Below are 25,000 nucleotides of genomic sequence, written 5' to 3'. Positions count from 1 at the left end.
ACTTCGGTCACCTGTACTACCTCGTCAGGAGCCACCTCCGCCTCCGACCCGAGGAAGCAGTCATCCTCTTCGTGAACGACGTCATTCCAGCCTCCGGCTCCACGCTGGGGTCGATTTACGAGTCCTACCACGACGACGACCTGTTTCTGTACGTTGTTTATCAGGACGAAAGTGTTTACGGCGGCCGTGAGGACCTGCCTCCTGACGAGAAGTCTGAGGAGTCTTCTGACAACCCCGACGGAGAGGACAACCAGGGCAACCACGGAAACGCAGAGGGCGGTCCTCCTCCTCCTCCCCCCGCCTCTACAGGAGGGGACGGCCATGACTTAACGAACGGCAACCCGGTTCCTGCCATCAGTGTTTTCCCGCCAGCGGGAAATAGCAGCGCGGCAGTTGGCGCACTGGGAGGAGCATCCAATGCCCCTAGTATCAGTGGCGGAAACTTAAGTGGCATTGGACACCCGTTACAATTATTAGCGGACAACGCCAACTCGCTCGCCAACATCATCGCACAGTTCTACATCGCCAACAGGAATTTAGTCCAAACAATGCAACTTCAGTTCGGTACTGATGATGAACCTACACCCGCAGGACCCCAGATGGAGCCCGGTGTAGTGGCCGGCACCCAACCCCTCCACAATACTCCTGAAACGACAAGCAACGTCGTCTCCTCTGATGACGAGTCCGAAGTTCCCACAGAGGGAAATACATCTGATCTGACTACCTTAAGTGGTGGGAATGTTGACACTTCCAGAGGGCCTACCGAGGATTCTGCTTCTGTTACTTCTGCAGGCGGCCACAGTGGGGATGTTCATGCTACAGCAGGGGGGTCTGGCGGACATGATGCTGCTGCTGCACAGGGTCCCAGGAGAGATGATGCCGCTGCAGGAGGACCAAGCAGAGGTGATGCTGCTGCAGAGGGTCCCAGAAGAGATATAGCTGCAGGAGGACCAAGCAGAGGTGATGCTGCTGCAGAGGGTTCCAGAAGAGATGCTGCTGCTGCAGAGGGTTCCAGAAATGCCACTGCAGTGGGTTCCAGATATGATGCTACTTCAGAAGGGCTTAGAGGTGGTGATGCTACTTCAGAAGGGCTTAGAGGAGATGATGCTACTTCAGAAGGGCTTAGAGGTGATGATGCTACTTCAGAAGGGCTTAGAGGTGATGATGCTACTTCAGAAGGGCTTAGAGGTGATGATGCTACTTCAGAAGGGCTTAGAGGTGATGCTACTTCAGAAGGGCTTAGAGGTGATGATGCTACTTCAGAAGGGCTTAGAGGTGATGATGCTACTTCAGAAGGGCTTAGAGGTGGTGATGCTACTTCAGAAGGGCTTAGAGGTGATGATGCTACTTCAGAAGGGCTTAGAGGTGATGATGCTACTTCAGAAGGGCTTAGAGGTGATGATGCTACTTCAGAAGGGCTTAGAGGTGGTGATGATGCTACTTCAGAAGGGCTTAGAGGTGATGATGATGCTACTTCAGAAGGGCTTAGAGATGATGCTACTTCAGAAGGGCCCAGAGGATATGCTACTGCAGGAGGGCCTGATGCTGCTACTGCAGGCGAACCCAGAAGAGATGATGGTGCTACTGCAGGCGAACCTCGAAGAGATGATGCTGCTACTGCAGGAGAACCCGGGAGAAATTATGCTACTGCAGGAGCCATAGGAGGGCCCAACAGGGACGCTGCTGCTGCTGCTGCTGCTGCTGCTGCAGCCGCAGGAAACCCTGACAGACAGTGATTCTGGAGTTTCTGGTGGAATAGGCTTGGAGGATTCTAATGCTATCGGGGGAGACAACTCTGGAACAGTGAGCTCTGGTGAATATGAATCTCTGGGAGAATGTTTTCAAGACGATATGTGGTGAAGATAAAGATTCAGGAAGCACTGCCAGGAGGTTTCTTGAGATAACATTTTGGCTTGTGGAGATGACCCAGTTGGAGATGAGGGGAATAATGCCAGTGTTTGTGGTGCTGCCACAGAAAATGGTACTTTAGTCACTATAAAGAAAACGGACGCCAACGACAGGGAACCCAATTCACCTTTTGAAGAAACTAATCCTTGCCGTACAATTGAAGTTAGCTATTTTTGTTGATATTTGAGTGTTTCTAGACGAGGATTTAACTTTTAATTCGTAGTAAGGTTATGCCTCACCGAAATTCTTGGCGGCCCAAAAATTTTAATTTTCACTGCTTGCAAGAAGCGTTTAGTCTTAAACTTCTCAAGCCAAAGATTGCTATTTTAACAATTTTTTTTCACTTGAGTAATCTGATCAGTTGAATGTATGTTTAACGTCCATCTTTTGTGACCAGATTTTGTTCTTATTTTAAGTGTTAAATTTGATTTTTGTTATGTTCAAACTACTAGCCTACATTGCACATGTACAGTCTAGAAATACTACTTAGAATATTTTACTATATTTGCCTCGTAGACGAAAAGCATTGTACATAGTTACAATCTTTTTAATTTGATAAATAAAAGCCTTCAAAAAACTTTTAATGCTTTCTTATCCTGATAGGGTCATTCAAGTACTCGACAATAAGAAAACTTGACAAGAAAAAGTAAAAATGTCAAATGTTTGGAATCCAAAAGTAGTTATGGCAAGATGCCACTTGCTGAAAATAATTTTTGTGTTTTCGTGTGAACTTTTAAATGCTAATTGTGGGTATTTGTAGAAAAGCAATATGCTGTATCAATGCTGTATAGTTGAGACTTGGGCTATGAAGTATTTTAAGTTTTAATAAAGTACTTATGAATTACTGAAAATGCCCCTAAATTTGTTCCTACATAGCAAAACGAGAAGCCAAGTAGTCTGGCTATACTGATAAGTCCCAAGAGCTCTTTTTAACACAATTTTAACAAAAGTAAACTTTAAATAACCAGACAAATTATGGCTTCATATATTCAAATATGGATAAGGTACATTCAGCATAAAGGAATAACATTTTATAAGAAAGGACCTTACCACCGTAGGCATTACTTAACGTTCATTGCAGCGTGCCTTTGGCCCCTACCTGCAAACCCCTTTCGTTCCTTTTAACTGTACCTCCTTTCATATTCTTTCGTCCATCTGACTTCCCACACTATGATTCATAATGTAAATGCGTTGGTTTTCCTCCTGTTACGCCTTTCAAACCTTTTACTGTCAATTTCCGTTCCAGCGCTGGATGACCTCTCTGGTCCCAATGCTTGGCCTGCGGCCTAAATTCTATATTGGACCTTACAAGCCGATTCAGTAAGTGTACAGCTTGTTATAGTTAGACGGACTGCATAATTTCTGTTGGATAATTCAGTGCTCATTTTAAAATATACAATACATAAAACTTCTGTTCACACTACTTTATTCATATAAAAAGGGTGATGGTAAATCATTGCACAAATATAACTTATTAGTTAACTGTCACTTGAAAATTGGTCTAATTTTTTCAAATTTTATAATTCTTAACAGCTATCTCGTACAGTTACACATTTAAGAATTCTTTTTTCTAAAAATAGTTATTCCCCTTTCGAGACTTAGATTGTTTTTCTGTACAGGAACCATACATTTGTTCCATGTAAAGCCTTCCTTTCTGTATAGGAACCATACAATGGTTCCATAAATTTTCCCATGTGAACTAGTACTTTGTCTCTGGGTAAACCAATCGCACACACCCACACACACACACACACACACACACACACACACACACACACACACACAACAATTTATTCACCCCGCTCACCTTTTGAACTATGAACTCGGTGACGTAACTTGAAAATATTCTTAAGACAGCTAACGGTTATGGTTATAAGTTTACTGCGGGGAATTCAAGCACGTGCGAGTCATCGCGAAATCGCTTCTGAAGCGAGAGAGAGAGAGAGTGCATACCACTTTTTGTATCTTTATTCAAACAGCTTTCAGAAAACTTCTTTAAACAATTTACGAGAGAGAGAGTTCTCCCTATCTCTTGTTTTTCTAGAATTATGCTGAGACGCCAGGTTTATAAAATGAGATTCATACATATACACACATACACATACACACACATTATATATATATATATATATATATATATATATATATATATATATATATATATATATATATATATATATATATATATATATATATATATATATATATATATATATATATATATATATATATATAATATATATATATATATATATATATATATATATATTTATATATTATATATATATATATATATATATATATATATATATATATATATATATATATATATATATATATATATAGTATTAATATATTAGTGGACACACTGATAACAATTATATGAAGACTTCTGCAAACTTTTCTTTATTTTTTACAAATGTTCATCGAGATGTTCCAGCCAAGACAATATTCATGACAACCTTGCGGCACCCCTATATAGGCTGGGGCGCCACGCCACCCAGTCTGAGAATCACTGAGGTAGACAGTTCCAGCCCTCTGTAATTCCTTTCAATTCTTGTATGACCAAAAAAGATTATAATCTCTTTAATTATAAATTATTCCAACCAAGTAAGGATGAGAAATCACCTTTTCTAGGCCTACATATTTTGGACTTATAACTTCTTTCAGTACCTCGCCTAGGATTATAACATATTTTGGACTTATAAATTCTTTCAGTACCTCGCCTAGGCCTACATATTTTGGACTTATAACTTCTTTCAGTACCTCGTCTAGGCCTACATATTTTGGACTTATGATTTCTTTCAGTACCTCGTCTAGGCCTACATATTTTGGACTTATAATTTCTTTCAGTACCTCGCCTAGGCCTACATATTTTGGACTTATAATTTCTTTCAGTACCTCGCCTAGGCCTACATATTTTGGACTTATAATTTCTTTCAGTACCTCGTCTAGGCCTACATATTTTGGACTTGACTCCAAAAAGATTATATTTCCTTTAATTATAAATGATTCCATCCAGGTAAGGATGAGATGTAGTACCTCGTCTAGGCCTACATATTTTGGAAATTATATTATTGTACATATTTTGAGAGAGTAATGGTGAGCGTCAGTTTGCCAGAGGGACAATAACAAGCATTTGGTTCCAATGAAACAATCGATTTGCAAGCACACTTTGAGCATTAGTTCTCGATGGAACCACTTGGATTAAAGTCATGATTTTCCTTGTCTGTTATTTGTGCGTTGTTTCGCTACTTTGACCAACAACATTCGACTGACCATCAGGTACATGATTCAGGGCTGACATGTCAGCAGAGGCCCTCTGAGGTCAAGGGGCTGTGCCCAGAGAGAGAGAGAGAGAGAGAGAGAGAGACAGAGAGAGGTAATTTTAGCAGCTTAATAACTCAGAGATGCAAATGGTAATACAAGTATTTATTTATCATCATTGCCTAAAAATTTTTAAAAATCGCGTTCAAGGAATTCCAATTTTATTATATATTATCTTCCTCCTACTTCGCCTCCTTATTCCCGTTACCTCAACCACATCTGCAGCAAACTTATACATTTTATATATATATATATATATATATATATATATATATATATATATATATATATATATATATATATATATATATATAATATAGATGTATATTATATATACAGTATATATATAATATATAGAATATATAGATGTATACTATATATATATAATGCCTATGTACCTTTCGTTTTTTGAATGGACACCATTCCTCACTGAATGATTTCACTTTTAAATTTATCATTTCCAGTATAGAACACAAAGTAAGAACAACTGACAGTTGTCAAAAGCAAGAATATCTGTGATATCACATTGCAATTCCCTTCGAAAAGAAAACTCTCCAGAGGACACATTCAAGCATTATGAAATAAAAAAAAAAACAATATAAGACTGTTAGCATGTATTATACATCAGAATCAAAGCATCAGGAACTATGCTTTACAAAAAAAAGGATTATTCATACTTCCTTCTAGATTATACAAAATTCTTCTCGAAGAACTTGGAGCCAAGCGCCCCTGCTATTCCTCCAGTGGGCGCAGACGGGGACGCCCACGCCCAAATCTTCAGTGGGAGCTCCCGGGGACACCCAAGTCTTCAGTGGGCGCGGCCGGACGCCCAAGCCCTCAATGGGCGCAGCCAGCGGCGCTCGAAGGGGTCTTCCTCTGCATGGCCGTGGCGATCACCTTCCAGCACTTCGGGTACTGGCTCTGCAGCGTCGAGATGATCGTCCTCAGGATCTGCACGTCCTCGGGGCTGCACCTGACGCACCGTTCCCCGACGGCCACGATGGGCAGGTACGTCCGGAGGGCGTTGCCGCGGTCGTCGCAAGGCCCCTGGCCGACGGAGCACTTCACGTGGTTCTCCACCAGGCGGCGGTTCCTCAGGCCCACGACTACCTGAGAGAGGCTCTCGCGGAACACCCTGCAGAAGGCGGGGGAGGTGGCCCCCAGCAGGAGCATCACGAAGACGAGAGAAGTTGCGGCTTTCATGGTGGAGACAGAGATAGTGGGACTCAGGAATGCTCCGGATTTCGTTCGGTCTTCGGCGGCGGTTCGCGGGCGACTCAGAGACGCCGGGCGAGAGTCGGCTCCTTTATGGAGGAGGGCGTAGATGGGCCCTCGGGAGGCGTCTGGCATCTCTTGAGGCGTAGACCAGGTAGGGACTAGATCGGGACAGATTCCTCTCGATCGTTTCTTTGTTTTTTTTTCTACTTTCTTGTGAGGAATGTATTCTTCTGTCTTAATGTGGTGGCAAGTATCAAAATATCTTGTAGACATGTATGTTACATCTGAGTCATTTTTGTATGCTTGTATGATTGTATTTGCATGTGGGCAAATATATGCATAATCATATATCCCCTGCTTCAGTTTTTTTAAGTAGTACACTATACAGAGTATAATAAACGTCTTCTAGTTCACGAATAAAACATTTGATATATTCAATTTTGAGGCTAAATTTTATCTCTGAGTTTAGCAAGGACTCGACCAAAGTGCTATTTTTGTTCCTCCATTCTCAAATGTTCCTTATTCCACAATTCATTTAGTATGTTTTGGTAACTGGTCATGTATCCACTGAATATTCACTGATCTCTCTCTCTCTCTCTCTCTCTCTCTCACCATCTACACCCCACTTCGACCTGACATGACCTAAGTCACGTCACAATCCTCGCCATGCTTTTGATCGGCCTCAGTGCTTGATGCCTCGTTTCCAGTGCTTTTCTAATGTTTTAGCTCGTATTATCTGCAATGCTATCTTCTTCATAAACTATTAATACTAGCCTGGGCCATTGGTGGCTCACAAAATGATGTATTGACACCTGAAGCAATTTATTCTTTCATTGAGACTAATGCACTGAAATTTCTGCTAAGAGTTTGGTGTTAATTCTTTGGTTTTGCCTAAATCTGATCTTGCCAAATTTTTAATCAGAATATTCCTGTTGTCTTCAATTCCTGTCCCTTATTCCCCATTCCAAAAGGGAAACTTTATATTCTGCTTATCCAATATTTTTTTCCAATTGTCTTTTCTGGGGCCGGTGGGGAGGGGGGTGGGTCATAGGTCATTTAGTCTTTGGTCATTTTGGCCACTTGATTCTCCGTTTAAACCATAATCACAGATGTAAAAATTACACCATTAGGTTGGATTAGACTGTAAAGTTTAGCTTTAAAGGCTAAGCACAGAGTGCCCCTTGATCTTCTCCCTAACTACACTCTAGGGCTGAGTTCAGTCAGATACATTTATGCTTCTAATATTCATTTCTTTTTTTTATTTATTCATGTGCTCTAAACTGTTTGTCAATCGTTTGACCACTGGTTATTAATTTTAACCCATATTTAATCTTAACCATCTTTTTTATATATAAAAATATAAGGCTTATATTCACTGATATCTCTCTCTCTCTCTTTCTCTCTCTCTCTCTCTCTCCACTTCGGCCTGACATGACCCAAGTCACGTCACAATTCTCGCCAGACATGACAGTTGTATTTCAAGTGATCAAAATTATTAAGTGATCCTTGAGAATTATAACAATGATGGAAATAAATTGATAATCAAAATTACGCTTCAAAGAGGACCTCTTATAATGAGTAACTAGAATCAAAATAAACTATCTATTCACATTTTCCTTCCCAACTCTCTACTCTCTGCAGCCTGAGATAGGACAAAGTATTTTTGGAGTCATGATAGCACTGAACAACAAATAAGAAGTTTTTTTATGTTTGCTGGTAATGATTAATAATTTAGTTTTATGTTTATTTTTGACTACCTTTTTCATTTTTCTCATGGAATATTAAAAAATTATTCCAGTGATAAATCATCCCTATTTCTTCATTTGAAATCGTTCAGACAATTTTTTCATGGGACGATAGAATAAGTATGCTTAAGTTAATAATAATCTATGTTCATTATTTATTAACCTTCTTATTATCCTCATGGGATAAGATTAGTCTTAATAAGTATATCAAGAGCATACCAATAATAAATCAGCCATTTGTTTTAATTTACAATAAGTCAGGTCATAATTCTAATACGGGAGAGAAAGTATTGATAATTACTGAAACGAGAGCAAACGCCTGTTACCCAGTTTGAAAACGACGCTTATTTGAGGTTAAACTGGTCGTCTCTGATTCAGTGGCCATTAGAGGCTCACCATCCCCAAAACACAAAGAGCAAAACAAAGAAAAACACCAAAAAGACAGAAGGAGACCATCAGAGTTTTAAAACACTCGAAAAGGTGACGGCCAGGCATTAGGAAGCTAAGAGGTTCGGTGAGTGATAATTTTTACGTTTTTTCAGCTCTTGGGATTTCCAGCTGTGTTTTGCTTTGATGCTTTCTTCATTTTAAGTCTTCGTGTCTTTTGCATTTCTGGGGAGCTGATCTAGCAAGTTAGGTGCCTCTTTTTGATGCTTGTTCAATTATTAAGTGTATCAAGAGTTTAAATACTGGTGTTCCTACTTGCAGTAGCTTCTTATATCATAGACCTTACTGCACAGGGCTAGATCAGTTTTGTGCTCTTGGTCAAGGCTGTTTTACTTGACTGTTCGCCAGTTGCTTTTATAACGAAGGTTTTTGCTTTTCAATTGGTTAGCCTTATCATAGTCACTATCCTTCATTATTTTCTGAAGGTAACTTATATTGGTTTTTTTCCGCTCAATCCACTGTATTTTTTTTCCAAGGGACACTAGAATGGGCTCTCATTTGATCAGTCCAGAGGGTCTTGTCTATATTTTTAGCTATTGGTGAATATCTCGAGCCTAGATTGTCTCGGTGTCATAATTTTCTGAATTTGCCCTTACATTCGTTATAAACGTGTGTCTAGTTTGCATGCACTACTGTTAGAACATTTTGCAGTTTAGTAAATAGTCTTGGAGCTCTGTATTCAAATGCTCCTTGTCAATGATTCTTGATTTCCTTTTTCAGTTAGCTATCCCATATTGGTTCTATTTATCGTGTATTATATAAGTCCAATCTAAAATTTCTGCGTTCCATAGGTAATCCCAGTTTTAAAGGCTGTTCCTTTCGGGAAATGACTCAAAGAAAATCGGTAACAAGTGTCGCTTGTTTTGGAAAAAATGACCATTTTACTGACACCTTCATTCGTCAGAATTTGTTGCCCTTGTCTCGTTTTTGTATGTTCCTCCATTGGCGATAATTTTGTTTACTGTTTACATTTCTAGTAACCTATGTTCATCCATTGGCGATAATTTTGTTTACTGTTTACATTTCTAGTAACCTGACTCGAGAACTTTACAGTTATTCTTCCTATATATCCAGTGCACTTTCCACAGGTGTTTGACAATAACCTGAAACTTTCCAGGGAATCCTATGCTCATCCCATGGAAATTTCCATGGATACACCGCAACCAGTCCCTGGAACCCTCCACGTGCGTATCTAGCCCCTTACTGAGACTAGATCATGGGCATTCTGTCCAGAATTCCTGGAACTTTCCATTGTCAGTTCCCTGGATATGTCCCTGGAAAGGTCCCTGGTTACTCCTTCGTGAACCCGCTTCTACCTACGTCCATCTTTTCCAAAGAGACACTGTCTCGATTAGGCTTAGCTTTGAATACCCGAGTTTAGCAATACAGTTTTAGTTCATTTTTATCAAGAGCAATAGTCTCTGATGACTTGCTTTTCCAAAATCTTAAGGGTTTGGTTTGCTGGTGAGGTCTGTAGTGAGTTCTGGTGCTGCATTTTTATGCTAGAGTTTTAAAGTATAATAAATGAAATTGTATTTATAAATGTGATTCTCTCTCTCTCTCTCTCTCTCTCTCTCTCTCTCTCTCTCTCTCTCTCTCTCTCTCTCTCTCTCTCTCTCTCTCATACCATTTAACGGTCAATACATACGAACAGTTATCACTAAATATATTTATCACAAGTACGCCACACTGTTACTGCATGCATACCCTAAACCACTCTCTCTCTCTCTCTCTCTCTCTCTCTCTCTCTCTCTCTCTCTCTCTCTCTCTCTCTCTCTCTCTCTCTCTCTCTCTCTCTCTTAACACACACACACACACATAGCCAAAATCATTTAACGGGTCAGTACAGAGATGGTGCAACTGTCACTGCAAACATTTGTCTTCTTGTACTCAGTAATTTAAAATCACACTACAGAGGTGTAAACAGCCTCTCTCATCTCTCTCTCTCTCTCTCTCTCTCTCTCTCTCTCTCTCTCTCTCTCTCTCTCTCTCTCTCTCTCTCTCTCTCTCTCTCTCTCTGATTACTAGGAAGAGAACATCCCAAATTAGCTAATTTCAAAATAACTAAAATCAGAATCTTAAGGGTTCTCTTAAATATGAGTTTACTTACAAAATGGTTCCTTTGACTTTCGTCTTCATTTTGTTTAACTTATTAAATCAATAAAAAAACCTATTAAATCAATAAAAAAAAAACTTTCCTTTCCTTCCAGCTTCCTCGTCCTACACGAAACCGAGACGGGAAAAACGGGGCGGCCTCGAAACTCCACTAACAGGACGGAATCCACAGGACAGTGGGAACACACAAAAATAGAGTTCAGGAATTCTCGAGTCGAAAGGTAAAAGAGAGGAAATTTGCTCTTCAATTTAGTCTGCTGGAAAGTTGAACTTGAACTTGAGCTGAGACATTGACAGACGATTGAGACATTGACAGACGATTGAGACATTGACAGACGATTGAGACATTGACAGACGATTGAGACATTGACAGACGATTGAGACATTGACAGACGATTGAGACATTGACAGACGAAGCTAACAAGTAGACGGACGATTAAGACAGAACACAACCAGTCTCCCAGATAAAATAAGTCTTGCTGAGAGAACCTATTATAGCAGGTATTTGTGACACAAGTCTGGTTTTATCGAAGGGTTTGTTCATAAATGTTCTGGTGACCATTCGAGCGATGCAAAACTCCAATTAGTGAAGTGGGAAGAGTTCGCAGGGACTGGACGAAAGTAAGAGAGAAGAAAGCAAAAAGACCTTGGAAGAAAGTTTTATAACTGTGGTCACAATCTTGCCTAAACTATCCTTACAATTAAAGGAGACCACTTTTATTTATGGATTTTTAGATAACCACTTTTCTGCCATATTCAAGTCGTCCTAGGTCTAGCTTTCGATTAGATGTTGGCGTTCAATAAAATTAAATGCTCTCTGTACAGCTGTGTGGTTCGAGTTGGTGACTAGGCTATCAGTAAAGGAGATAATTAATCAGGTTCATTTACCTCCGTGACCACCAGTAGTTAGTTACTATGAAGATGAAATTCACAAAAGCCTTAACGTTTTCATTTCGTCGAACAAGTTATGATACTGATTTCACTGAATTTGTTAAAATGAAAAGAGCTATTCTGCCTTTAAATATGGCTATGCCCTTTGGGTTTTAATTTCTGACATAGATTAATGTCAAAAGCCCTCAAACCAAGGCCTTTAAGAAAATACTTAAGATTCTACACTCTTGGGATAGTCATGTGTTTAGAGAGGTTTTGTATATATTCCAGTTTCAAACAAGATGCTTAGTTGATCATGTTCATGTTTTTTTCAAATCTTAAAGGGTTAAAATCCATTATCCATTTCTTTCTTGACAGTGTTGTACTCTGGCAAGCAACTGAGCTCGAAGGCACGGAGTAGGGGTTCATCTTGACAAAATGTACACCAGCTATTACATAGAAAGCCTCCCTTTCAACCTGAGGAGGCTCGAAGCCCGCAAGGTAACTGAGAACTTTCCCGGCTTGGTTCCCGTCGTCATTGAGAAGGTGCCGACGCGCCTTAACATGAAGAGCATTAGGATTCGAAACGTCTACCCGAAGGGAACTACATTACGAGAAGTCTGCATCTACTTACGCTGGCTTCTCAGAGTGAGGGAGGATGCCCACTTTGCCATATGCACCCAAGGAGTCATGCCCAGTCTTGCGAGCGACATGGGGGCCCTCTACGAAAACTTCCGCCATGCAGACGGTTACCTGTACTTGGCTTACAACGATGGAACGCCTGATCTCCGCAGAATAAAGGTGGTCGAGCCCCTCCATTCGAGCTGTGAACAACCCAGGCAGCAAGCACCTGTATTAAGGTCTTACGATTCCTTGTTTTTGCCAAGGAAAATTGAGCCTTCACCACACCAAGAATTAGCAGCACAAGGCAGGCTATTGTCTCCTGAGGACAGATCTAGGAACAGACCTAGATCGCCTTTCGTTGAGAGAACTGATCAGTTTCCACATCATAACCCTGATCAGTCTGCTCGACTGGCCGGAGAGGAGGGGGCTCTTGCCATGCCTGAGAGAGGTGCTCTTTCACTGCCAGAGGAAGGGGCTCTTGCCCTACCAGAGGAGGGTGCTCTTGCCCTGCCAGAGGAAGGGGCTAGTATGACAACCAGTGAGGACAGTGACACTGATATGTGGGAGGAAGGCACTGGTGAGATGTCTGAGCATGAAGACAGTGAAGAGGACACAGATGAAGATACTATAGAGGACACAGATTCACTGTGCTCCCAACTGAGTTTTGAGGATTCATCATTTGGAAACTATTACTTATCTGATAGTACTGATTCATCCTCTGGAAGCAGTGATTCCTCAGACGGAGACCATCATTCCCAGTACAGCTACCATTCAGAAAATAGCGGCTCCTTAACACCAGAGAGACCTCAGCCATTACATGGAGGTCCTTGTTTACCAACTGGGAGCTCTGGTTCGTCGTCAGACAGCTACTCTACTGCATCAGAGCCATCTAGCTCTTATGCATCAGAGCCATCTGGCTCTTATGCAAGTTTTCGTTCTTTATCACCACACATGAATATTGATCCGTCGGACTATCATGAAGCTGCTGCATCCTCTGGTCCTTCAACTAGCCAGCCTAGACCTACAGCTGCATACTCCCACTCAGGATCTGGCCCATCAGTTCCTTGCTTAGAACCTGGGTTGTTAGTTCACCATTCAACCTCTTTTCGCCCCTTAGGCCCCAGCTTGAGTTATACTGCTGCTCGATCGTGGTCTGCCCCTTCGCTTGGCCAGTCGGGGTCACGTTTCTCTCGGGATTACTCAAGATTGACCCACTCCTTGCGTCGTTCCAGATCGGCAGAGACTTTTCTCATGACAGAATTTCCTTCTTCATCCGGCCAAGACAGAGCTACTTCAGTGTCCTGGGAAGCGAGGCCAAGGCCTTCGAGTGAAGAATGATTAATGCAATGTAACTTTTTAAGATTCATTTTAATTGTCTTTTATGCCAGCTGTAACATTTTCAGTCTGTTAAGTTATTTTTAAGAGGAACTCTTAGTTTCTCTTGTTGTGCAAGTTTTAATATGGAAGTGTTAATTTTTAGTAGTCTTAAGAAGTTAAGAGCATTTCTTTATTAGTCCCTCTGGAACTGAATTTTCCACGAAGCTTGGCAACATCTTAATTTTGCTCTTAAAGTACAATTTAGATTTCAAGAATTTTAGTAGTACTAACATACTTTCCTGTTTTACATTAATTCTTGCGAATATTTTTTATTTTCCAAACTTTTGTCAACTTTTTATCATGCAATAAGGGAACAAGGTAATAGTTTTTGAAATGTATATTCCATCTAAAAACGTTAAAGTGAAATGTGCAGTCTGATGTTCTGTAGACTGCTTTAATTTGTTTGTGAACTTTCTGTATGGTTTATCAACTTTTATTGTAAATATATTTTTAAATGTTTAGCCCTCAAGAAACCAATGTTTAGTTTCCAAAGTGTCTTATTAATGTTGAAAAAACTATGTACGTAGTTTATAAGGCTTTCTGATATTTACATGAAAGTAATCTTGAATTGCAAAACTTAACAGCAATGTATTAATCTTCTTCTGATCGGCACTAAGGAAGGTTTCATCATAGTAGAATGCTCAGTGATATTTATCTAACCTAAGGTTAGTTTGTTTTTTTAAAGTTTGGTAATCTCTTGTCTGACAGAGAATAGTTTGGTAAGCATATAGATTTGTATGTTATCCGGCAAGGTCCTCCATATTTAAAGCTCTGTAGACCTCCTGTTCCAGCTTAAGCTGATAAATTTAATTTGTTATGCAGTTTGTGAGAACAGATATTCTCAGTCTACCAACAGTGATAAGAGCTATAGCGATCCTTGGAATAAATGGTTTTTAGCCTTTAAAGCTTTATTCTTTGACCTGTTTAAGAGTATAACTTGTTTTATGCATATGTTAATTTTTTTTTCAACATTCTTTATACATATATCTGCATTTGTTTGAGTGGTGATGAACAGCGTTTTGCCAAATCTTTAAAAACATATCTTACAACAAGCTCATCATTACCAGGCACGTATTAAGGTGATTTTAATTACCATTACTATAGTTTGTGAAAGAGAATTGCTTTTGGTATGAGGCTTAGAGAAATGTCTGGACCGTACATAAAAGCCCCGAATCTATAATTTAAACTTTTGAATACCAATCACACATTGGGTGGTTTGCTGGTTTTTGGCTGAAGTAAAACCAGCTAGCAACCTCAAGCAGTCTGAAAACCTATGAACTATTGGCAGTTTTGAGCAAAAAAGCTTAGTTTTGAATTGATCTTAACTAATGGGCTACAGTTTTCCTCTGATACATTAGTGTGTATTCATAATTTCTGCGAAACGTTACTGTTGAAATGTATAGTTTCTTTTTAAACTCCTGAGAGGAAAGGGAGAGCACGGGATAGTTTAGTTAAAAATGATCTTTTAACGGTTAATGTATTCTGGCATCTGCAACCGCAGGTATAACTTACATTACCAGAAAGGAACAATAAAAGTACCGACATGAGAGTGTGATTTTATGGAGACATGGAGAGACGCTTCTGTGTGTGTGTGTGTGTCTATCTCTCTCTCTAGTGAGAGCTACTCTTAACTGGTCTGAGCCTGCCTGCGCTTGATACGTGCAGCTCCTGACTAGCACATCCAACGCCAACATTAAAACCAGATTGAAGCAACTCGAAAGTGGTTTAGGCCTGCTCGAGAAACTCCAGTCATGGAACTGGAATGCTGCTGAGTCACTCGAGAAAATAAGAGGACGATGAAAAGCTATCAACACAGTTCTTGTTAGTGCCTCATTTGCATAGCAGTTTTCCTACAAGAAGAGGGAGTCTATAGCCAAATTTCAGGATATGTACAGATGGTTCTACTCATTGGGTTTTGAAGCCTAATGGCAAAAAAACTTTTAAAGGCAATAACTTCTCGAGTTAAGCCTGGATATTGAAGAGATTTCCTTAAAATATCTAATATGAACTTTATTGCAAAGAGCTTGGTCTTCTATTAGGTGTAAAGCACAGAGACAGAAGCCTTATTTGGTGAATATCAGATCAACGGAAGCCTTATTTGGTTTAATAGCAGATTAGCAGAAGCCCTCCTTGGTGTAATAGCAGATCAAGGGAAGCCCAGTCTTGTTGATTTGTCGTAACTCGCCTGGCATCTCCGAATACTTCAATGTAAGCCACATCATTTCACCTGCTCACAGGCACTGAAGCACCGAATGGTGTTATGTAGCTTAAAACTGTTTATTTTCAGTTACAGTGCATTTTTCAGTCATTAGGCACTGTCGAAAAGTCTGGTCATTTCCTGACAGTGTTCTGTTTCACGATTTCCTCTGACTCTTCTGCATCTGTTCCACTAAAAGCGCGAAAAACAGTTTTGTTCTGTCTAGCTGCAAGTTACTCCAGTCCAGAACTCGCTGGCTTTCTAGCCTATGACACTTGTCGAAAACCTGATAATCTTCATTTTTATCCTGTCTGTTGCTGGTCTGGATAATAATGTCGTGACACAGAAGATGTCAGTACAGTATTTGGTCTACTGAACCCTGGGATTTTTTTGGGCGTTCAGGTTAGCCCAGGTACCTTCTTTGTCTGGCCCTGTCGCCTGTCTCAAGCTTAATAATAGTGTTTGGTCTTAAGTTATACGTGTCAGTATGGGTACCAGTAACCCCTTCTTTCTGTATTCCCGCTGCTTCTTTCAAATGAACAGCATACTCTTTGGAAGCTTGAATTTCAAGTCAATGGCCCCTGTGGGTGGGCTTGTTACATATGAGTAGGGCTCTTCTTCTGAATAATAATAATAATAATAATAATAATAATAATAATAATAATAATAATAATAATAATAATAATAATAACTACAGAATGGATGCTGGCAATGCTGAGAGTGTATCTAATTTATTTTTACTTAGGCCCCAGTCTACGTCGATTCAAAAAAGCCGAACTTAACCTTTAAATGACTAATGTGTAAGATTCGAATATTAATTGCTCGCACTGAAATTAATATCAATAATTGATTAAACATGAACACAAGTATTTTTCCCTGTAAGTTACGAGTAAAACCACAGATTTAACTTTTCGAGTTTCCTCTATGGAATATATTTTAAGTTTTTAAGGTTAACAACGAAATAAAAAAAATTTTGATACTACGAATATACCACTAATCTTGTAACTGCAAACATTCCCACTAACTTCCAAAACAAAGCAAATTGGATCAACTATTTGATCTCGTATTTTCCAAACACGCTTTGTTTGTAAAAATCCTTCCATCACTGAAACATCAAAACCCAATTTGAAGTAACGAAACAAGTGCAAAAATCTTTTTTAACAGCCTAACCAGAGTTACTTAGTAACTGTGGCTGGAATAACTAGTACTACATCTGACCTCAGAATCACCTGCTTGGTCTCACGTCCACAAATACCTTTCCCCACACCCGCCAGGGACTTGATGCAGTAAAGAGAAAGTCTGAGAGGACGTGATCACGTGACACAAAAGCAGTAGGCCTATATAGGCCCCATTTTTACTAAGGACAGGCCTACGTGACCTTCGACGGATACCAAAGGTCAGGGATGACCTGGGGATTTCTAAATGGGGATTATTATCATCCCATCAGAGAGAAGGCGAGACAGACAGACAGAAATAGGCTCAGATGCCGGGCGTATAGGCCTACTTGATTAATGAGCTGCTCTGTTAGGCCGATCGGTGCTTCCAGGAGCATGGGGATGAGATGGGTTTGGATGTGAGTTTGGGGAAAGGGAAGGGGAAGAGGGAGATGGATAAGGGAGGAAGGGGGGGAGGGGGAGAGAGGAGAGAATACAAACGCTTTTAAGGCAAAAGGTTAGATTATAATTGTTGTTTTTTTATATTTGGGGAAGGTTTAACTTTTAGCTTTCCATGGCCCTAAGTTTTAGTGACGAATGACTTGAGAAATTTACTAGCAAAATAAAACTAATATGCCTTCAGTGGCTTCTAAACCTTGACTGAACTGAAAAAAAAAAACATTCCAAGGACCAGTCGAGGGATACAGATCAGTCCTTCACAGTCTGACTGTAGACCAGTCACAGGGGATGACAAAAATTTGAAAAATTTTAATGAAAATGACCAACCGGCCGGTAAGTCCAGTTTTTGTAGTTATAGATTATCCATTTTTTTTTTTGGAAGGAGTAGGCCTATTACTGATTTTGTTTTTATGCGATGAATTTTAATGATATTTAATTATTGTTTTGTTCTCAACTTTAGAAGCAAAGTATTAGAGGTTATAAAGGTTTGTGCACATTAATAATAATAATAATAATAATAATAATAATAATAATAATAATAAAACGTATTGTTGTACCTTAACAATACCTAACATACACAGACGTTGTGTGTATATATATATATATATATATATATATATATATATATATATACATACATACATACATATATATATATATATATATATATATGTATATATATACATAGGTGTGTGTATATATCAAATGAGAGAGAGAGAGAGAGAGAGAGAGAGAGAGAGAGAGAGAGAGAGAGAGAGGCCCTTACGAAAGAAAGAACCGAAGGCCAAAAAATCGGATCAAGAAGATTGATGATGGAGAAGGAGGAGGAAGATCACCCACCTCCTCCTCACCCCCTCCTCCCTCCCCTCCTCCCGAGGAATCTCTCGTCATCTCCAAAATGGTCTCCGGAGGCGGCCTCCGGGGTCCTAACCTCAAATGGTACGACCGGGACCTGTCACTTAAGTCAGGTGTTGTCGCCGCCACAGGTATTACGTCGAAGGGGAATCGGAACCGGCGCGCGAGCGCGCGAGAGAATACTGACAACATGCGTGTGGCCTATCTCTCTCTCTCTCTCTCTCATACTTCAGTGTTCATTTCCATACACACACACACACACACACAAAACAAATCCTACGAACATATCTTTGTCAACACGTTTTGAAAAAAACAATTTCTCAAATGATTCTGAGAATATTTCATCTGTTGTTTGTTCCTATTAGATGAGAACGTCTCATCTCTTGTGGTATTTCCAGCTGTAGTCGGGCTGTTTCTTGTCTCCCGTTTGTAGTGGATGTATTAATAGGAAAATACAACGAGGGAATGTTGTATGAAGATAACATTTCTTTACCTTACTGACTGACAGTTCAGAATGAGTTGTTTTGTTTACGTCAATAATGATGATATAAAAGCGATAAAAGAGGATAATGATAATAATAGCACTAACTCTTACCAGCGACAGAATCAACAACAAAAACAGAACAACGACAACGAAATCCATCAACGAGAAAACAACAGGTTATTAACTACTCTCGCATTGACCTGATCACGTGATCGTCAATCTTTCAATCCCGATCAAATATTTACTTGGAGCTCTCTCCTCTTATGGATGGAATAGGAGAGATATTGGAAAGGAAGATATATACTGTATATATATATATATCCCCCTTCCCTTTCCCCCCTCCCCTGCAACGTCCCAACACCCTCTGGGCCCCGAGGGCGCGACAAAACAGTAGTTGCGTCCGAGACGCCGTCGTGACTGGATTGCTCATCTCTTGGCGGGAGACCGGTCTCGCTATATCTCCTCCTCCCCGACCTTGCAGTCACGCGTTATTTAAATTCAATTATCTCTTCCTTCCTCCTCTTCTTCTTCTTCTTATCTCCGCTCTTTATAAGAATAATGAACATCAAGGCTTTGATATACATTATGGAGAAATAGTTTCATCCATTCTGCTCAGCTCAATAAACATAAAACTAAGGAGAACTAACCAGAATGCATCTCCTTCGCTACAAATCTTGATGGTCAAACAGTAGTCTAAAGAATGTCCGCTTCCGTCGCGTTCGTTTGGTCGACGCTCAGCCTAAAATAACTCGCCTAGTTTATTCGAAGATCGACGATGGAACAACTTGTGCAGTTCAAGATCAACTGCAGTTCTCCCTCCTCCTTCGTTATTGTCCTCGTTGCAACGGCGACACTTTTGCAAGGTAATGTAAAAGAGAGTTTTCCAGTTTTAAAAAAAAAAGGGTTTAATCTCGAGCGTGTTTTATTTGCTTTACAGTTTTAATCCCTTCGTTGCGTTCTGTTCGAAGACAGGACGGATTAACGTTGTATCTTTTCCTGTTAGTCTATTTGTTTATAGAAATAATTTGCTCTAACTCTGGGTTTACATGTGTTTACATTAACATACCTATAGTTTTCACTTTCTTTATATTATTATATTTAGTTTAAAATTCGTTCTGCATTTATGTTAAAGAGAACCATTTCTAGGCGGCTGTTTACCTTTACTTACGAGACAATAGAATATGCTACCGTTAGGCTAAGCTACCGTTAATTGCATCTCCCTCCCCTTCTCTCTCTCTCTCTCTCTCTCTCTCTCTCTCTCTCTCTCTCTCTCTCTCTGCCCTGTTAAGCACTTTATTCAAATGGAAGCATTCTGTCACAGCGAGGAAGCCATTACCCGTAACGGGAAGAAAGCTTAGATTGTACAAATGGGCTGAAGAATATTCCATTGTTTCTTTTCCAATATATACATTTATACGCACACGTACGCATTAACATTGTAGAGGGTGATAGCCTTCTTCCATCACAGACACACACACATACATACACACACACACCATATATATATATATATATATATATATATATATATATATATATATATATAATTATATATATATATATATATAGTATATATATATATATATATATATATATATATATATATATATATATATATATATATATATATATATACATACTGACGCCACTAAACCTTATGCTGCAAGGGCAAATGGCTGTCCACAAATGCTGTTTATTTACATTAAAGAATGAATTCTAAATGTGCATATATCCACACTCTTGAAGTACTGGAGATTAATATAATATATATTTAGTTTGTTTTATTCTTTAAATCACATCTAATATATACTTACTGTTCTGGGATGAATGCTTGTATTTTAATATTTTAATGAAGAGCCTTTATGCAATAAAAATCCACGATTATATAAATAAATCATATTATGCAAAAGATAAAATTTATTTATATAATTGTGGATTTCTTTACAAATTTTATCAGGACATTGTGAATTTCTTATCAACGAAGAACTTATTCTTTACGTCATTCTGTAATTTCAAAGTTAATGACCACAGGTTTTGTTACGCCAGTCTATAGTTTTATGTAATTTAGCTAATTCACTCTGGATCCATCGACCACTCCATCTTCTGAATTTCGGAATTTTCTGCTGTCCTCTGTGTTTCCGTAGTCTTACGATGACTATTTCAGGGGATTGGGTCATCGGGAAGACCAAAGAATTTCATTTTATCTAGACAGTCTTTAGTACATAAATAGTACATAAGTACATAGACAGTCTTTAGTACATAAATAGTACATAAGTACATAGACAGTCTTTAGTACATAAATAGAACATAGTACATAATTATAGACAGTCTTTAGTACATATACAGAACATATTACATAATTAGTACATAAGTACATTGACAGTCTTTAGTACATAAATAGAACATAGTACATAAATAGTAAATAAGTACATAGACAGTCTTTAGTACATATACAGAACACAGTACACAAATAGTACATAAATACATACACAGTCTTTAGTACATAAACAGTACATAAGTACTACGTGCAGAAAATAGCTCGTGTTGTGAGTACATCTAGCTAACCCTTAGCAGAGTGTACAACCTGTCAGCCTGACTGTTTTTTTTTTTTTAATTGTTATCATTTTGAATATTTTTACTACTTATTCTCAATATTATTTATGTCATTACCATTATTATGAATACTACTTTGTATATTTATTATTATTATTATTATTATTATTATTATTATTATTATTATTATTATTCAGATGACGAACCCGACTCATACGGAACAAGCCCACCACAGGGGCCACTCAGTTGAAATTCAAGCTTCCAAAGAAAATGTTGTTCATTTCAAAGAATCAACAGAAGATAATGGAAAATACAGATAGAAGAGATAAGTTATTCGAAAAATGAGAATAAAATAACAGATAAGAATAGAAATTGCCCGCCATCCTCGCAGTGCCGTCAGTGCACCTCACGGGGTACGCCGTAGTCATTACTAAAGGTTCTTTCAAACCTAGTACCTATTCTCAGCTCCATTTCCAGCGCTGAATGACCTCATACGTCCCAGCGCTTGGCCTCTGGCCTAAACTCTGGCATATTCCATTCCATTCCAGACCACAGAGTTAGAATTCCACTTTAATTAAGAGAACCAGGAATATATCTCGAAATGAATTTTTAGGTTCCGCGTTTAACTAATTTTGCCAGAGACCAAATTAGCTTTATTTTTTTTTCGTTTGTTTGTTTAGGCAGATTATACTATATGAGTCGATTCGGTCCTGGCCATATATTCCTTCGCAAATTAGAATTGCAATGTTAATGTCGGAGGCTATAGTGTGAATGTTGTTTTAGTTTGGATATATAATATATATATATATATATATATATATATATATATATATATAATTATATATCATATTTTATAAATATGTATATATTTATTTATATATATATATATATATATATATATATATATATATATATATGGAGAGAGAGAGAGAGAGAGAGAGAGAGAGAGAGAGAGAGAGATGAATGGTATTATGGTGGTTAAGTCACCTTCCTCATTAGTTAGTAAGCTAATACATACATACATACACACATCCATATATACATACATACACACGTACAAGCAAAGCGGTCAAAGGAATCATGATTTTAAAATATTCAACAGTCAATTCCTTTACTTATACTACAAAGCCTTGTAGAAATGACAATCTCTGCCCGTTACCGTAATTTCAAAATAAAATTAACAATTCTAAGTTAAAACTGTTAATTTAATCTATTTAATAATCGCTGTTTCTATAATTCCGGCGTTTTCGAAAATTGGCGAAAAACGGTTCAGTGCAAAAGGGACATATAATTAATTGGAATGGCATATAGAGTTTAGGTCAAAGGCCAAACACTGGGACCTTTGAGGTCATTCAGCGCTGGGAAGGAAATGGAGTAGGTAGGTTTGAAAGGTTGGATAGCAAGGTGGAAGAAATGTAATATGAATGGAGGTACAGTAAAAGGAATGAAAGGGGTTATAGCATCTAGGGGCCGAAGGGACGCTGCAAAGAACCTTTAGCAATGCCTACAGTGCATAGCGTGAGGTGCACTGACGGTACTAACCCCCTACGGGAGAAATGTAAGTAATTATTTTTTCACCTTTTTATGGAATGTTCTGTGACCCCCAAACTGACCTTGACCTTTCTAATTTGACCTTGGGTTTTCTAATTTGACCTGGGTTTGATGTGACCTTGTGGTGCCTTGAATAATTCCAAAAAGTGAGCAAAATTGATTCCAAAAAGTAACTACAAAAATTAGGAAAAGTAATTCGAAAAAAACCATTTTCAAAAATTATTTTAAAAATAATTTTAAAAAAAAATTTAAAAATTATTTTAAAAATATATTTAAAATTATTTTTAAAAATGAGCAAAAACTTTTTTTGAAAGTTCAGATAATGAATAAAAATAACTACCAAAAGTAATTCCAAAAGATGAGAAAAATAAGCAAACATTTTGTTAATGAGCAAAACTATTCTTTAAAAATGCAGAAAACGAGTAAAAATAATAAAAAAAATTTCCAAAAGATGAGAAAAATAATAATAAAAAAGCGAAAATAATTCTTAAAATAAAAAAATAATTCCAAAAGACGAGAAAAATAATCATAAAAAAGCAAAAAATACTTCTTTAAATAAAGAAATAATTCCAAAAGATGAGAAAAATAATAACAAAAAAAAGCAAAAATATTTTTTAAAAAAATGAGCAATCCCGAAAATTATTAAAATTAATAAAAAAAAATAATTTCAAAAATGAGAAAACTAATTACAAAAAAATAATTCACAAAATTTAACAAAGAAATTCTCATAAAATATTTCCCGTTATCCGAGGTTAGTCTGCATATATCTGGGATGAAGTCGCTACCCCTACACCTCTATCCTTCACCATCAACGGTAAAATTATAAGAATTCCATTAAATTTTTTTTTTTAAATCCTGAAAAAATTTTATGCAGTCCAGAAAAATTCTACAAGTCCAAAAAACTCTGCAAAAGTCCATAAAATTCTACTAAGTCCGGAAAAATTCTACAAAGTCCACAAAAATCTACGAAGTCCGGAAAAATTCTGTGGAGTTTAGAAAAAGTCCACTGAATCTGAAAAAAATCTAGTCCAGAAAATACCACAATCTCCAGTAAAATTATACAACGTCTGGAGAATTTATGCAAAGTCCATAAAATTCTGCGATGACCATAACTTTCTGCAAAGTCCGGAAAATGCAACAAAGTATGGAAAATTCTACAAAATCTGGAAAATCCTACAAAGCCCATAAAATTCTACAAATTCTGGAAAATCCTAGTCCATAAAATTCTAAAAAATCCGGAAAATCCTACAAAGTCCATAAAATTCTACAAGTTCTGGAAAATCCTACAAAGTCCATAAAACTCTACATAATACGTATTCCGATAATAATTTTGACAGATCCCTGTAAAAATAATTTTCAATATGTCCCTGATGAAGTACCAAAACAAACTGTCTTTAACGACGTCAAGTTCCCGGGTTTTTATTTTCGCGCAATTACAAACCGTAACCGGATAATAATTCTGACAGATCCCTGTAAAAATAATTTTCAATATGTCCCTGATAAAAAAAAAAAAAGGAATTCTTTTGAATCCCTAAAAATAAACCCAAGCATTCATTTTAAAAATTCGAGAGCCAGGTACCAAAAATTATTTCTTTATAAAAATGACGTCATATTCCCGGATTTTTATTTTCGCGCAATTGCAAACCGTAACGCGATCCTGGAAAGATGAAAAGACGCAAGATAACGAGGACGCTTGGCGTCTTTCCTCTGCGTCGTACACAGAAAAATCTCGCAAACGACATCCCTGGGGGGCCAAGGGAAAACACCATTACCCACTTTTTTGCAATTTTATTTTTGCTTTGTTTATTTTTTTTATGCATACTCAGATTAATATCGAGAGAGAGAGAGAGAGAGAGAGAGAGAGAGAGAGAGAGAGAGATTGAATGCAACATTTACTCTACATATAAATATATATATATATATATATATATATATATATAAATATATATATATATATATATATATATATATATATATATATATATATATATATAGAGAGAGAGAGAGAGAGAGAGAGAGAGAGAGAGAGAGAGAGAGAGAGAGAGATGAATTATACATCCCCTGGGGGACCCGAATGAAAAGACCGTCTTCACCCATTTCTTAAATTACATTTTTG

At 38.0% G+C, this 25,000-nt stretch overlaps 4 protein-coding genes across 10 annotated transcripts in view; 3 read left to right on the top strand and 1 right to left on the bottom strand.

Annotated features, from left to right (window-relative positions):
- LOC136830161 (uncharacterized) overlaps nucleotides 1-2,759 on the top strand; it is a 3,049-nt gene extending 290 nt beyond the window's left edge. The window contains exons 1-3 of one of the 4 annotated variants that reach the window (XM_067089412.1): nucleotides 1-903; nucleotides 961-1,068; nucleotides 1,219-2,759. The exon at nucleotides 1-903 is cut by the window's left edge and continues 290 nt beyond it. In XM_067089412.1, the coding sequence (XP_066945513.1) occupies nucleotides 1-903; nucleotides 961-1,068; nucleotides 1,219-1,736 (1,529 nt within the window). In that variant the 3' untranslated portion in view covers nucleotides 1,737-2,759. The other 3 variants (XM_067089408.1, XM_067089411.1, XM_067089410.1) reach the window with 3 other exon arrangements.
- The window catches only part of LOC136830162 (uncharacterized), a 56,538-nt gene that overhangs the window by 13,927 nt on the left and 17,611 nt on the right, over nucleotides 1-25,000 (bottom strand). The window lies entirely within an intron of this gene.
- Nucleotides 8,575-14,536, top strand: LOC136830160 (serine-rich adhesin for platelets-like). 4 transcript variants are annotated; one of them, XM_067089404.1, is made up of 3 exons: nucleotides 8,575-8,712; nucleotides 10,856-10,981; nucleotides 12,009-14,536. In XM_067089404.1, exon 3 carries the CDS (start codon nucleotides 12,069-12,071, stop codon nucleotides 13,590-13,592), a length of 1,524 nt encoding a protein of 507 aa, XP_066945505.1. In that variant the 5' UTR covers nucleotides 8,575-8,712; nucleotides 10,856-10,981; nucleotides 12,009-12,068; the 3' UTR covers nucleotides 13,593-14,536. The 4 variants fall into 4 exon arrangements, with proteins under 4 accessions (XP_066945505.1, XP_066945506.1, XP_066945507.1 ...); XM_067089405.1 differs by having other exon boundaries at nucleotides 8,619-8,707; XM_067089406.1 differs by lacking the exon at nucleotides 8,575-8,712 and adding an exon at nucleotides 8,807-9,070.
- The window catches only part of LOC136830164 (uncharacterized), a 35,465-nt gene continuing 29,637 nt past the window's right edge, over nucleotides 19,173-25,000 (top strand). Inside the window, exon 1 of the mRNA XM_067089418.1 lies at nucleotides 19,173-19,643. Within this exon, the coding sequence (XP_066945519.1) occupies nucleotides 19,556-19,643 (88 nt within the window). The 5' untranslated portion in view covers nucleotides 19,173-19,555. The remainder of the gene's footprint in view (nucleotides 19,644-25,000) is intronic.

Source organism: Macrobrachium rosenbergii, chromosome 46, assembly GCF_040412425.1.
Source record: "Macrobrachium rosenbergii isolate ZJJX-2024 chromosome 46, ASM4041242v1, whole genome shotgun sequence".
Classification (NCBI taxonomy): domain Eukaryota; kingdom Metazoa; phylum Arthropoda; class Malacostraca; order Decapoda; family Palaemonidae; genus Macrobrachium; species Macrobrachium rosenbergii.
Note: the sequence above shows the minus strand (reverse complement) of the source record. Positions and strands in the feature narration are given on the sequence as shown.

What these genes read in the sequence shown, in the direction of transcription:
- LOC136830160 (XM_067089404.1), top strand. Translation starts at nt 12,069, where the DNA reads ATGTACACCAGCTATTACATAGAAAGCCTCCCTTTCAACCTGAGGAGG.